This window comes from Engystomops pustulosus, chromosome 3 (genome assembly GCF_040894005.1).
Source record: "Engystomops pustulosus chromosome 3, aEngPut4.maternal, whole genome shotgun sequence".
Lineage (NCBI taxonomy): Eukaryota > Metazoa > Chordata > Amphibia > Anura > Leptodactylidae > Engystomops > Engystomops pustulosus.
The window spans coordinates 81,084,758-81,097,490 of NC_092413.1; the positions used below are offsets into that span (position 1 = coordinate 81,084,758).

Here is a 12,733-nt window from a genome sequence, read left to right on the forward strand (position 1 = left end):
AATTAAAAATCAATGGAATTATTCAGATGCACAACAAAGGCATTTTAATCAAATGCCAGAGGCTATTGGAACCTGTCATCATATGAAAATGACTTTTCTAACGACAGGTTACCTTTAAATGTGTATTTCAGGTGTAACTAATTGAAAACCTATCCATGTTTCCCATCTAGCATACCCTTGATCACAAACCATGTCCATGGTCTTAAATATACCACACTGCTGAAGATTAGATTCCTTGCATCATATTGGTATATGATGCATGGCGCTGCTGTTTAGTGAGGAAGAATGTCCTCCTTGTATCATATATTGATATCCTGTCCATAGCGTTGTGGTTGGTCACTGACACAGGACACTTCCTGGCCATGGTCACAAGCCGACCACACCAGGTATGGTCAACCAGGGAAACTTGCTCATAGATCCATGCACACTAACTGTGGTAATCTTCTTGTACGTGTTATCCATGGTGCCCGACCTTCTAATATCAACTTTTAAAACTATGCTAATGAGTATGTCTCAGTCTCCCCGCTCCCCCTGCACTTTCTGTTATCTGGGCAGAAGTGAGTACACAGTGGGGGGGGGGGGGGGTGATTCTCCTTCAGAATGTAATAGTGTGTGGATCTGCAACACGGAGGGTTGATTTTAGAAGCAAAACGGCCATGGATAACACATATAAGTAGATTACCTCAGTCACAGTGCCTGGATCTATGAATAGGTGCCCCCTGTTAATCATGATGGATTTTGATGGTAGCTTTTCCTTAAGGCTGTAGGTGGACAGCAATTCATCATATGTTGAAATGCAAAAATACTAAAGGGCTAAGGGATTCCCATGTGGATTCATAACCTTTCTGGTTAGAATATGTAGTCAAATAGTGAGCATAATTCTGCATCAGATAAACTGATCTATTCAAGTTAGTAAAATCATTCCATCTTTTGCAGTTCAGACCAGATAGGAGGTAATAAATGCTCCATGTTTGTGTAAGGATCACTTCTAAATAACAGAAAACATATTCAATTTTCTCATTCCTATGACAAAAAAGGAGGAGCTGGCACGTACCTCCTTCTGCTGTTTTAGAAACAATCCAGGAACTTGGCAAGGACCAGTCGACTTCATTCATGCAGGAAACACTTATGTTGTGTTGGGTGAATGGATTGAGATGGCTGATAGTATAAGTGTGAGGTGGTACAGATGTATTATAGAAGACTGGAAAGCTGCTATTTTTTGTTACTTCCTTTACCTGAATTTATACAAAATTTTACATTAGTTTCTCTGCATTGTACAATTTGTGTTAATCATTATAGTTATATAACCGACATGATATTTGTATAGTTATAATATTATAATAGTTATAATATTGACATGAGCTCAAAATTACAATTAGATCCATTGCACTATTGCCATATAGCAGATTCCTGCACATATTTGCACTACAATCCATTTGAAATGTGCATCCTGTGGGTGATTCAGTATTGGGTTATATAGTTTATACGGTTGGAAAAATACATATTTCCATCCATTTAAACCAAGGAAGGGAAGAGATTGGATGAGGAAAGTATTTAAGGGTAACAATTCTATATTATAACATAACCTTCAATGTTATTTAGATGTAAAAAGGCATCCAGGCCCTTCTTGAAGCTCTCTGCAGGCAGGCTATTCCACAGATTTACATATAGGAATCTCCCTATTCCTGACAATCTGTCTATTCCTGACAATATATAAACAAAAAATGTATTCTTGTAGATAAAGTATCCTGCATCATTAGTATGCCTTTCCTGAGAAAATCTGTGGCCTGGTTGAAAGAAATCTTAATTTCTATTTATATACAAATTCACATTTCTGTGCACCATGGGCATGCCCATGAGGTCCAGTTCACACCTTCTTGTCCAGTGTGAGGGGTTAAGGAATTTTCCCACAAATCAGAAGGATATCAAGGTTAGTAAAGTCTGCATGAGTTATATGAATGGAAAATAAAGTAAATTTAGAATTTTAATCTTTGGATACTATTTTTAAACTACTCTGTACTATGGTGCTTCTGCTAGGGCTGGAGATAACTCTTGGATACATGCACATTGGATTTATTATTGGGTCTGATTGTTTCCTTGGTATTTTTAACTTTCCATTGTTAAAAAAGTAGAACAAAATGTCATGACCTGCAGTATAATCCAAAGAATAGTGTTCAGTAAAGAAGCAGACATAGTGAAATACATGTATTTGTAAAGCAGCCTATGAAATACTTTTGCCATGTGAATAGTGACAGCACATAATGTACCTTAAATAACATGTTTTCTATAAGTGTATTAAGTAATCTTTATAGGGCAGCCGTCATACAAGACAACAGGGGGTTAAGTAAGGCAATGTCAGGCGGAAGCAGACAGGTGAGGGGAGGGGGAAGACATGACACTTATTATTAACCTTATACAACTATATAAGATAGTGAAGACTTGAAATTGCTTTAATGCCAAAATGCCTCTTGCATCCAGGACAACCTGCCTCATGGTAGGTGTGCCCCTGCCTATAGCTCAGGAATCCATAACACTGTGGTACAAGCAGAAGGCCACACTAGTTCTGGTTCAAGCAGTCAAGTAATTACCAAAATTGAATAACAGACAAAAAGCAAACTGCAACATAAAGAGAAGAAATTGTTAAGTGAAAATTTTAGTCTGGCCCTAATATAACTCCTTAGCATTTTCATGAGAGTGTTGTTATTTGACTGAGTGTGATTTCCCCATTATTAGTCAGCCTGCACCTGCACTTTGAACAAAAACAATGCCATGTCCAGGTGCAAGCTGGCAAGAAATGGGATAACCCAAGCCTTACCAGCACTGCTTATAGTCACACAATAGCACCCATGAGGATGCATTTATAACTTTATTTTTTTAAATATATTTTTAAACCCATAAAACAGATGAAACTCATGTTGGAATACAAAGTAAAAATGAGAAGTGCTTCTCTTCTTTTTGCAATACACTAATGCAAAAACCAGAACTCAAAAACTGACCATGAAAAAGAAGACTGTGGGTCTTGTAAATAAGATCTACTTTGGACAGGATACTACATGGTAATAGGTCTTTACGAAGACCCATCATCTCTATTCACATGTCTGTTTTATTATTTGAACACATCTCAATAATATACTACTATGGAGGATCTTTTGTCCTCTGTTACAACTTCAAAACTTTATTTATAAACTGACTACAAAAAAATAACAAAAGAAGCACAGTGTAACAGTTGTAGAATCTAGTGACAGTGATATTGACCAATGTAGCCAAAGGAAGGCCTCTTACTGATAAACTACAAAATACCAAATAAATAAAAACAAGAGGAAAGGACAAGGCTTCAATGCAACAACATAAAAGGGAAAATCTTTATTTAGTAAACAACAATGGGAATGCATAAAATAGACTTAGAAGCATCTCAGAAAAGATACAAAAAAGCACGCCAGGTAATATGTCCTAAAATACATGAACAAATGTAAAATGTACAATATAAGGGACCCAAACATGTAATGAAGAGTAATGAACGACAATGGGTGTAAAGTAATAATGAGGTAGAGCCCTTATATAGCTAGCAGGTATACTGTAATAATAACAGAGGTCACAGACGCCAAATGATAAACACATACAAATAGTGCAAAATGAGTGGAAGCTAGTGTGACCAAGAGGAGGACATGATATTACCTGGCGTGCACCCCAGGTAAGGGCTCTACCTCATTATTACTTTACACCCATTGTCGTTCATTACTGTTCATTACATGTTTGGGTCCCTTATATTGTACATTTTACATTTGTTCATGTATCTTAGGACATATTACCTGGCGTGCTTTTTTGTATCTTTTCTGAGATGCTTCTAAGTCTATTTTATGCATTCCCATTGTTGTTTACTAAATAAAGATTTTCCCTTTTATGTTGTTGCATTGAAGCCTTGTCCTTTCCTCTTGTTTTTATTTATTTGGTATTTTATAAACTGACTAGGCCGGGGAGAATTTTTTCACTGCTTTGGTCTTATTGCCATCAGCCTTGTATGGTTTTTGCCTTCTTCTGGATCAACACATCATAATTTATAGGAGGAACTGTTGTATTTTTCTAACCATATTTATTATAATACTATGACAACTGAACGGGTTTGTCCTTACATAATCTGACATAATGATTATTAAATATGATGCGTCAAGGCTCTAAGAATATACAGCGTTATACTACAATCGCACATAGTGGAGAACACCCATCCTGTTACCAGCAGTGAATGCAGGAAACTGCTTCTTTTATCCCACTTCCTGAACTACAAAGAAGCTAATGAAAAGTTTTCTAAAACTTTTCATTTTCACTTTAGGAACAGAATAGAGAAATTAACTCACAAGGGAATTTAGGAGTATTGTAAATCAGATCAAATCTTAAAGTCTTAAATTGAATTTAAGTGGTCTTTTTAATGTATTCCTATATGGAGTATGAAGCCTAATAACAGCCTTTGGGGCTTAATCATTTTATTTTATAGTCATGAACTGTCATTGTAAACTACTATACAATTGTTAGTAATTTCCTTTCAATTTATCTTTAATTTCTGACTAATAGGAAGTTGTGTGAAAACTAGAGATGAGCGAACACTAAAATGCTCGGGTACTCGTTATTCGAGACGAACTTTTCCCGATGCTCGAGTGCTCGTCTCGAATAACGAACCCCATTGAAGTCAATGGGAGACTCGAGCATTTTTCAAGGGGACCAAGGCTCTGCACAGGGAAGCTTGGCCAAACACCTGGGAACCTCAGAAAAGGATGGAAACACCACGGAAATGGACAGGAAACAGCAGGGGCAGCATGCATGGATGCCTCTGAGGCTGCATAATCGCACCATTATGCCAAAATTATGGGCAACAGCATGGCCATGACAGAGTGACAGAATGAAGCTAGATAGCATCTAAAACATCCAATAATTGACCCTGACACTATAGGGGACGGCATGCAGAGGCAGCGGCAGCAGGCTAGAGAGTGGCATGGCGACATACCCTAAATGGACTCAGGCTTCAAACCAATGGGTGGCAGAGAGGAACCAAAGGAGGTGAGCAAGAAGCGCTCAAATAATATCGGTACATGATAAAAGTTTGCCAGTATATTTTGTGGATTACACAGCAGGGTGGCGACAAAGTTAACATGGAAGCCATGAAAACAACCCAAAATTCTGCCTGACACAGCTCGTTTGATAAGGGGACCATGTATGGAGGCAGTGAACTAGTAGTAGATTAAAGGTGCTGCAGTTAAAACTATGTTAGTTGGATCTTGGCATGGAGCTGGCGCTCCGCTGCCAGGCGAGCTTTCGCCAATCCAAGCCCCTGTCTCTAGGCTACTCCCCAAACAGCACTTCTAAGAACCTTTTGTATAAGATCAAGTGTAGTAGCGTTCTTATAAGTTTAGGATATGCCGGGTGAGGGGAATGTAAACAGATGCGCAAGAAGCGCTGAAATAATATCCCTAAATGGTAAAAGTTTGCAAGTATATTTTGGGGATTACACAGCAGGGTGGCGACAAAGTTAACAACTTTGATGTGGAATGCCCTGTAATAGCTCTTGGGCGGTGTGCCTTTTATCGCCTAGGCTCAGCAGTTTCAGCACCGCCTGCTGTCGCTTAGCGACGGCACTGCTGCTGTGCCTAGAGCTACCGACTGATGGCGCCATGCCCACGGATGGTAATTCGGAGGAGGAGGAGGTGGAGGAGGGGTGGGAGGAGGTATAGTAGGCCTTTGAGACCTGGACCGAGGTAGGCCCCGCAATTCTCTGCGTCGGCAGTATATGACCAGCCCCAGGGTCAGACTCGGTCCCAGCCTGCACCAAGTTAAGTGTAGTAGCGTTCTTATAAGTTTGGGATATGGCGGGTGAGGGGAATGTAAACAGATGCGCAAGAAGCGCATGATGCGCATGGAGCTGGCGTTCCGCTGCCAGGCGAGCTTTCGCCAATCCAAGCCCCTGTCTCTAGGCTACTCCCCAAACAGCACTTCTAAGAACCTTTTGTATAAGATCAAGTGTAGTAGCGTTCTTATAAGTTTAGGATATGCCGGGTGAGGGGAATGTAAACAGATGCGCAAGAAGCGCTGAAATAATATCCCTAAATGGTAAAAGTTTGCCAGTATATTTTGGGGATTACACAGCAGGGTGGCGACAAAGTTAACAACTTTGATGTGGAATCCATGAAAACAACCCAAATTTCTGCCTGACACACCTCGTTTGATAAAGGGACGATGTATGGAGGCAGCTATATGGACGACTTTTGGAGGTAGCAATGGAGACAACGTGTGGAGGCTGCTATGGAGACAATTTAATTTGGATAGTGCCTGTATGTGGCAGTCCCAAACATTTTTCAAACCAGAGGAGCAGGTAGGTGGCCCTCCAGTAAAATGGGATAGATTGAGTGCCTGTATGTGGCAGTCCCAAAAATTGTTCAAACCAGAGGAGCAGGTAGGTGGCCCTGCAGTAAAATGGAATAGATTGAGTGCCTGTATGTGGCAGTCCCAAAAATTGTTCAAACCAGAGGAGCAGGTAGGTGGCCCTGCAGTAAAATGGAATAGATTGAGTGCCTGTATGTGGCAGTCCCAAAAATTGTTCAAACCAGAGGAGCAGGTAGGTGGCCCTGCAGTAAAATGGAATAGATTGAGTGCCTGTATGTGGCAGTCCCAAAAATTGTTCAAACCAGAGGAGCAGGTAGGTGGCCCTGCAGTAAAATGGAATAGATTGAGTGCCTGTATGTGGCAGTCCCAAAAATTGTTCAAACCAGAGGAGCAGGTAGGTGGCCCTGCAGTAAAATGGAATAGATTGAGTGCCTGTATGTGGCAGTCCCAAAAATGTTTCAAACCAGAGGAGCAGGTAGGTGGCCCTCCAGTAAAATGGAATAGATTGAGTGCCTGTATGTGGCAGTCCCAAAAATTGTTCAAACCAGAGGAGCAGGTAGGTGGCCCTGCAGTAAAATGGAATAGATTGAGTGCCTGTATGTGGCAGTCCCAAAAATGTTTCAAACCAGAGGAGCAGGTAGGTGGCCCTCCAGTAAAATGGAATAGATTGAGGGCCTGTATGTGGCAGTCCCAAAAATTGTTCAAACCAGAGGAGCAGGTAGGTGGCCCTGCAGTAAAATGGAATAGATTGAGTGCCTGTATGTGGCAGTCCCAAAAATGTTTCAAACCAGAGGAGCAGGTAGGTGGCCCTCCAGTAAAATGGAATAGATTGAGTGCCTGTATGTGGCAGTCCCAAAAATTGTTCAAACCAGAGGAGCAGGTAGGTGGCCCTGCAGTAAAATGGAATAGATTGAGTGCCTGTATGTGGCAGTCCCAAAAATGTTTCAAACCAGAGGAGCAGGTAGGTGGCCCTCCAGTAAAATGGAATAGATTGAGTGCCTGTATGTGGCAGTCCCAAAAATTGTTCAAACCAGAGGAGCAGGTAGGTGGCCCTGCAGTAAAATGGAATAGATTGAGTGCCTGTATGTGGCAGTCCCAAAAATTTTTTAAAACAGAGGACCGGGTAGGTGGCCCTCCAGAAAAATGGAATAGATTGAGTGCCTGTATGTGGCACTCACAAAAATTGTTTCAAACAGAGGACCGGGTAGGTGGCCCTCCAGAAAAATTAAATGCATGAAGTACTATAGCAAGAGCCAGTGGGCCCTGTCAAAAAATAGCCATTTTCCTCTGCTTTACTGTACAAAGAGGAGGAGAAGGAGGAAAATGAGGAGGAGGAGGAGGAGTGGATCAATTATTCAGGTTGAGCTTCCTTCACCTGGTGGAGATTGGAAATTCTGAGAAATCCAGCCTTTATTCATTTTAATAAGCGTCAGCCTGTCAGCGCTGTCAGTCGACAGGCGTGTACGCTTATCGGTGATGATGCCACCAGCTGCACTGAAAACCCGCTCGGACAAGACGCTAGCGGCAGGGCAGGCAAGAACCTCCAAGGCGTACAGCGCCAGTTCGTGCCACATGTCCAGCTTTGAAACCCAGTAGTTGTAGGGAGCTGTGTGATCATTTAGGACGATGGTATGGTCAGCTACGTACTCCCTCACCATCTTTCTGTAAAGATCAGCCCTACTCTGCCGAGACTGGGGACAGGTGACAGTGTCTTGCTGGGGTGACATAAAGCTGGCAAAAGCCTTGTAAAGCGTACCCTTGCCAGTGCTGGACAAGCTGCCTGCTCGCCTACTCTCCCTCGCTACTTGTCCCGCAGAACTACGCACTCTGCCGCTAGCGCTGTCAGAAGGGAAATACTGTTTCAGCTTGTGCACCAGGGCCTGCTGGTATTCATGCATTCTCACACTCCTTTCATCTCCAGGGATGAGAGTGGGAAGATTTTGCTTGTACCGTGGGTCCAGGAGAGTGAACACCCAGTAATCGGTGCTGGAATAAATTCTTTGAACGCGAGGGTCACGGGATAGGCAGCCTAGCATGAAATCTGCCATATGCGCCAGAGTACCAACGCGTAAGAATTCACTCCCCTCACTGGCCTGACTGTCCATTTCCTCCTCCTCCAACTCCTCCAACTCCTCTTCTTCTGCCCATACACGCTGAACAGTGAAGGACTCAACAATGGTCCCCTCTTGTGTCTCGCCAACATTCTCCTCCTCTTCCTCCTCATCCTCCTCCACCTCCACCTCCTCCGATATGCGCTGAGAAACAGACCTCAGGGTGCTTTGGCTATCAACAAGGGAATATTCTTCCCCCGTCTCTTGTGACGAGCGCAAAGCTTCCGACTTCATGCTGACCAGAGAGTTTTTCAACAGGCCAAGCAGCGGGATGGTGAGGCTGATGATGGCGGCATCGCCACTGACCATCTGTGTTGACTCCTCAAAGTTACTCAGCACCTGACAGATATCAGACATCCACGTCCACTCCTCATTGTAGACTTGAGGAAGCTGACTGACCTGACTACCAGTTCTGGTGGAAGTTGACATCTGGCAGTCTACAATCGCTCTGCGCTGCTGGTAAACTCTGGATAACATGGTCAGTGTTGAATTCCACCTCGTGGGCACGTCGCACAACAGTCGGTGAGCGGGCAGTTGGAGGCGGCGCTGCGCTGCCCTGAGAGTGGCAGCATCTGGGCTGGACTTCCTGAAATGCGCACAGATGCGGCGCACCTTCGTGAGCAAATCAGACAGATTGGGGTATGTCTTGAGGAAACGCTGCACTATCAGATTTAACACATGGGCCAGGCATGGCACATGTGTCAGTCTGCCGAGTTGCAGAGCCGCCACCAGGTTACGGCCGTTGTCACACACAACCATTCCCGGCTTGAGGTTCAGCGGTGCCAGCCACAGATCAGTCTGCGCCGTGATGCCCTGTAATAGCTCTTGGGCGGTGTGCCTTTTGTCGCCTAGGCTCAGCAGTTTGAGCACCGCCTGCTGTCGCTTAGCGACGGCACTGCTGCTGTGCCTAGAGCTACCGACTGATGGCGCCGTGCCCACGGATGGTAGTTCGGAGGAGGAGGTGGAGGAGGGGTGGGAGGAGGAGGAGGCATAGTAGGCCTGAAACACCTGGACCGAGGTAGGCCCCGCAATCCTCGGCGTCGGCAGTATATGAGCAGCCCCAGGGTCAGACTCGGTCCCAGCCTCCACCAAGTTAACCCAATGTGCCGTCAGCGATATATAGTGGCCCTGCCCGGCAGCACTCGTCCACGTGTCCGTGGTCAGGTGGACCTTGTCAGAAACGGCGTTGGTCAGGGCACGGATGATGTTGTCTGACACGTGCTGGTGCAGGGCTGGGACGGCACATCGGGAAAAGTAGTGGCGGCTGGGGACCGAATACCGAGGGGCGGCCGCCGCCATGAGGTTGCGAAAGGCCTCGGTCTCTACTAGCCTATAGGGCAGCATCTCCAGGCTAAGCAATCTGGAGATGTGCACATTAAGGGCTTGGGCGTGCGGGTGGGTTGCACTATATTTGCGTTTCCGCTCCAGCGTCTGGGGTATGGAGAGCTGAACGCTGGTGGATGCTGTGGAGGATCGTGGAGGCGACGATGGGGTTTTTGTGCCAGGGTCCTGGGCAGGGGGCTGACTAGCAGCTGACACAGGGGAAGGAGCAGTGGTGTGCACGGCCGGAGGTGAACGGGCTTGTTGCCACTGAGTGGGGTGCTTAGCATTCATATGCCTGCGCATACTGGTGGTAGTTAAGCTAGTAGTGGTGGAACCCCTGCTGAGCCTGGTTTGGCAAATGTTGCACACCACAGTCCGTCGGTCATCCGGTGTTTCCTTAAAGAACCTCCACACTTCTGAAGATCTAGCCCTCGCCGCAAGAGCCCTCACCACGGGAGCTTCACTAGTTGACAGTGGCGCTGATGCACCAGCTCTGGCCCTGCCTCTCCGTCTGGCCCCACCACTGCCTCTTCCAACCTGTTCAGGTCGAGGACTCTCCTCCGTCTCAGAAGCACTGTGTTCACCCAGCCTCTCAACCCAGCTTGGGTCTGTCACCTCATCATCCTCCGATCCCTCAGTCTGCTCCCCCCTCGGACTTCCTGCCCTGACAACAACTTCCCCACTGTCTGACAACCGTGTCTCCTCATCGTCGGACACCTCTTTACACACTTCCACTACGTCAAGAAGGTCATCATCACCCACAGACTGTGACTGGTGGAAAACCTGGGCATCGGAAAATTGCTCAGCAGCAACCGGACAAGTGGTTTGTGACTGTGGGAAGGGTCCAGAAAACAGTTCCTCAGAGTATGCCGGTTCAAATGCCAAATTTTCCTGGGAGGGGGCAGACTGGGGGGGAGGAGGCTGAGGTGCAGGAGCTGGAGGAGTGGCGATTTCGGTGACATGGGTGGACTGCGTGGAAGACTGACTGGTGGTGGACAAATTGCTCGAAGCATTGTCAGCAATCCACGACATCACCTGTTCGCACTGTTCTGGCCTCAACAGTGCTCTACCACGAGTCCCAGTAACTTCAGACATGAACCTAGGGAGTGTAGCTCTGCGGCGTTCCCCTGCTCCCTCATCAGCAGGTGGTGTCTCACCCCGCCCAGGACCACGGCCTCTGACCCCTGCAGTAGTTGGACGCCCACGTCCCCGCCCTCGTCCTCTACCCCTAGCCCTCGGGTTAAACATTTTTAAAATGAGAGTTATAACTATTTTTTTTTTTACTTTTTTTTGTTTTTTTTTGTGTTTTTTTTTTTGTTTTGTTTTTTTTTGAGTTTTTAAAACCAAACAATGCTATCCTATTGCTATGGCTATTTTCTAGCCAAGTATCAAAGGAAGCACAGTACTATGCCAGATGAGATGACACTGAGTTATTGCCTAATAGAAATCCAACCCCTACTGAATTTTGCCACTTCGGCCTTTGCTATGGATATGTGCGCCACTAAGCGCAGAACACAGCGGTCGCAAGTCCCACTACAAATTGCTCAGAATTGGCAAGTACATGCACTGCAGAAACTACAGCCACCAGCAGATCAACCAGAAATCAAATATATAGAACGCTACTGTAGGCTTCAAGATCAAGAAGCTGTTTGTATTGTCCTATGGCTATTTTCTAGCCAAGTATCAAAGGAAGCACAGTACTATGCCGGATGAGATGACACTGAGTTATTGCCTAATAGAAATCCAACCCCTACTGAATTTTGCCACTTCGGCCTTTGCTATGGATATGTGCGCCACTAAGCGCAGAACACAGCGGTCGCAAGTCCCACTACAAATTGCTCAGAATTGGCAAGTACATGCACTGCAGAAACTACAGCCACCAGCAGATCAACCAGAAATCAAATATATAGAACGCTACTGTAGGCTTCAAGATCAAGAAGCTGTTTGTATTCTCCTATGGCTATTTTCTAGCCAAGTATCAAAGGAAGCACAGTACTATGCCGGATGAGATGACACTGAGTTATTGCCTAATAGAAATCCAACCCCTACTGAATTTTGCCACTTCGGCCTTTGCTATGGATATGTGCGCCACTAAGCGCAGAACACAGCGGTCGCAAGTCCCACTACAAATTGCTCAGAATTGGCAAGTACATGCACTGCAGAAACTACAGCCACCAGCAGATCAACCAGAAATCAAATATATAGAACGCTACTGTAGGCTTCAAGATCAAGAAGCTGTTTGTATTCTCCTATGGCTATTTTCTAGCCAAGTATCAAAGGAAGCACAGTACTATGCCGGATGAGATGACACTGAGTTATTGCCTAATAGAAATCCAACCCCTACTGAATTTTGCCACTTCGGCCTTTGCTATGGATATGTGCGCCACTAAGCGCAGAACACAGCGGTCGCAAGTCCCACTACAAATTGCTCAGAATTGGCAAGTACATGCACTGCAGAAACTACAGCCACCAGCAGATCAACCAGAAATCAAATATATAGAACGCTACTGTAGGCTTCAAGATCAAGAAGCTGTTTGTATTCTCCTATGGCTATTTTCTAGCCAAGTATCAAAGGAAGCACAGTACTATGCCGGATGAGATGACACTGAGTTATTGCCTAATAGAAATCCAACCCCTACTGAATTTTGCCACTTCGGCCTTTGCTATGGATATGTGCGCCACTAAGCGCAGAACACAGCGGTCGCAAGTCCCACTACAAATTGCTCAGAATTGGCAAGTACATGCACTGCAGAAACTACAGCCACCAGCAGATCAACCAGAAATCAAATATATAGAACGCTACTGTAGGCTTCAAGAAGCTGTTTGTATTCTCCTATGGCTATTTTCTAGCCAAGTATCAAAGGAAGCACAGTACTATGCCGGATGAGATGACACTGAGTTATTGCCTAATAGAAATCCAACCCCTACTG

At 45.1% G+C, this 12,733-nt stretch overlaps 1 protein-coding gene across 2 annotated transcripts in view; it reads right to left on the bottom strand.

Annotated features, from left to right (window-relative positions):
* Positions 1 to 12,733, bottom strand: part of MERTK (MER proto-oncogene, tyrosine kinase) — a 97,165-nt gene that overhangs the window by 30,447 nt on the left and 53,985 nt on the right. For both annotated transcript variants that reach the window (XM_072141218.1, XM_072141217.1), the window contains exon 7: positions 1,055 to 1,235. In XM_072141218.1, coding sequence (XP_071997319.1) covers positions 1,055 to 1,235 — 181 coding nt within the window. The remainder of the gene's footprint in view (positions 1 to 1,054; positions 1,236 to 12,733) is intronic.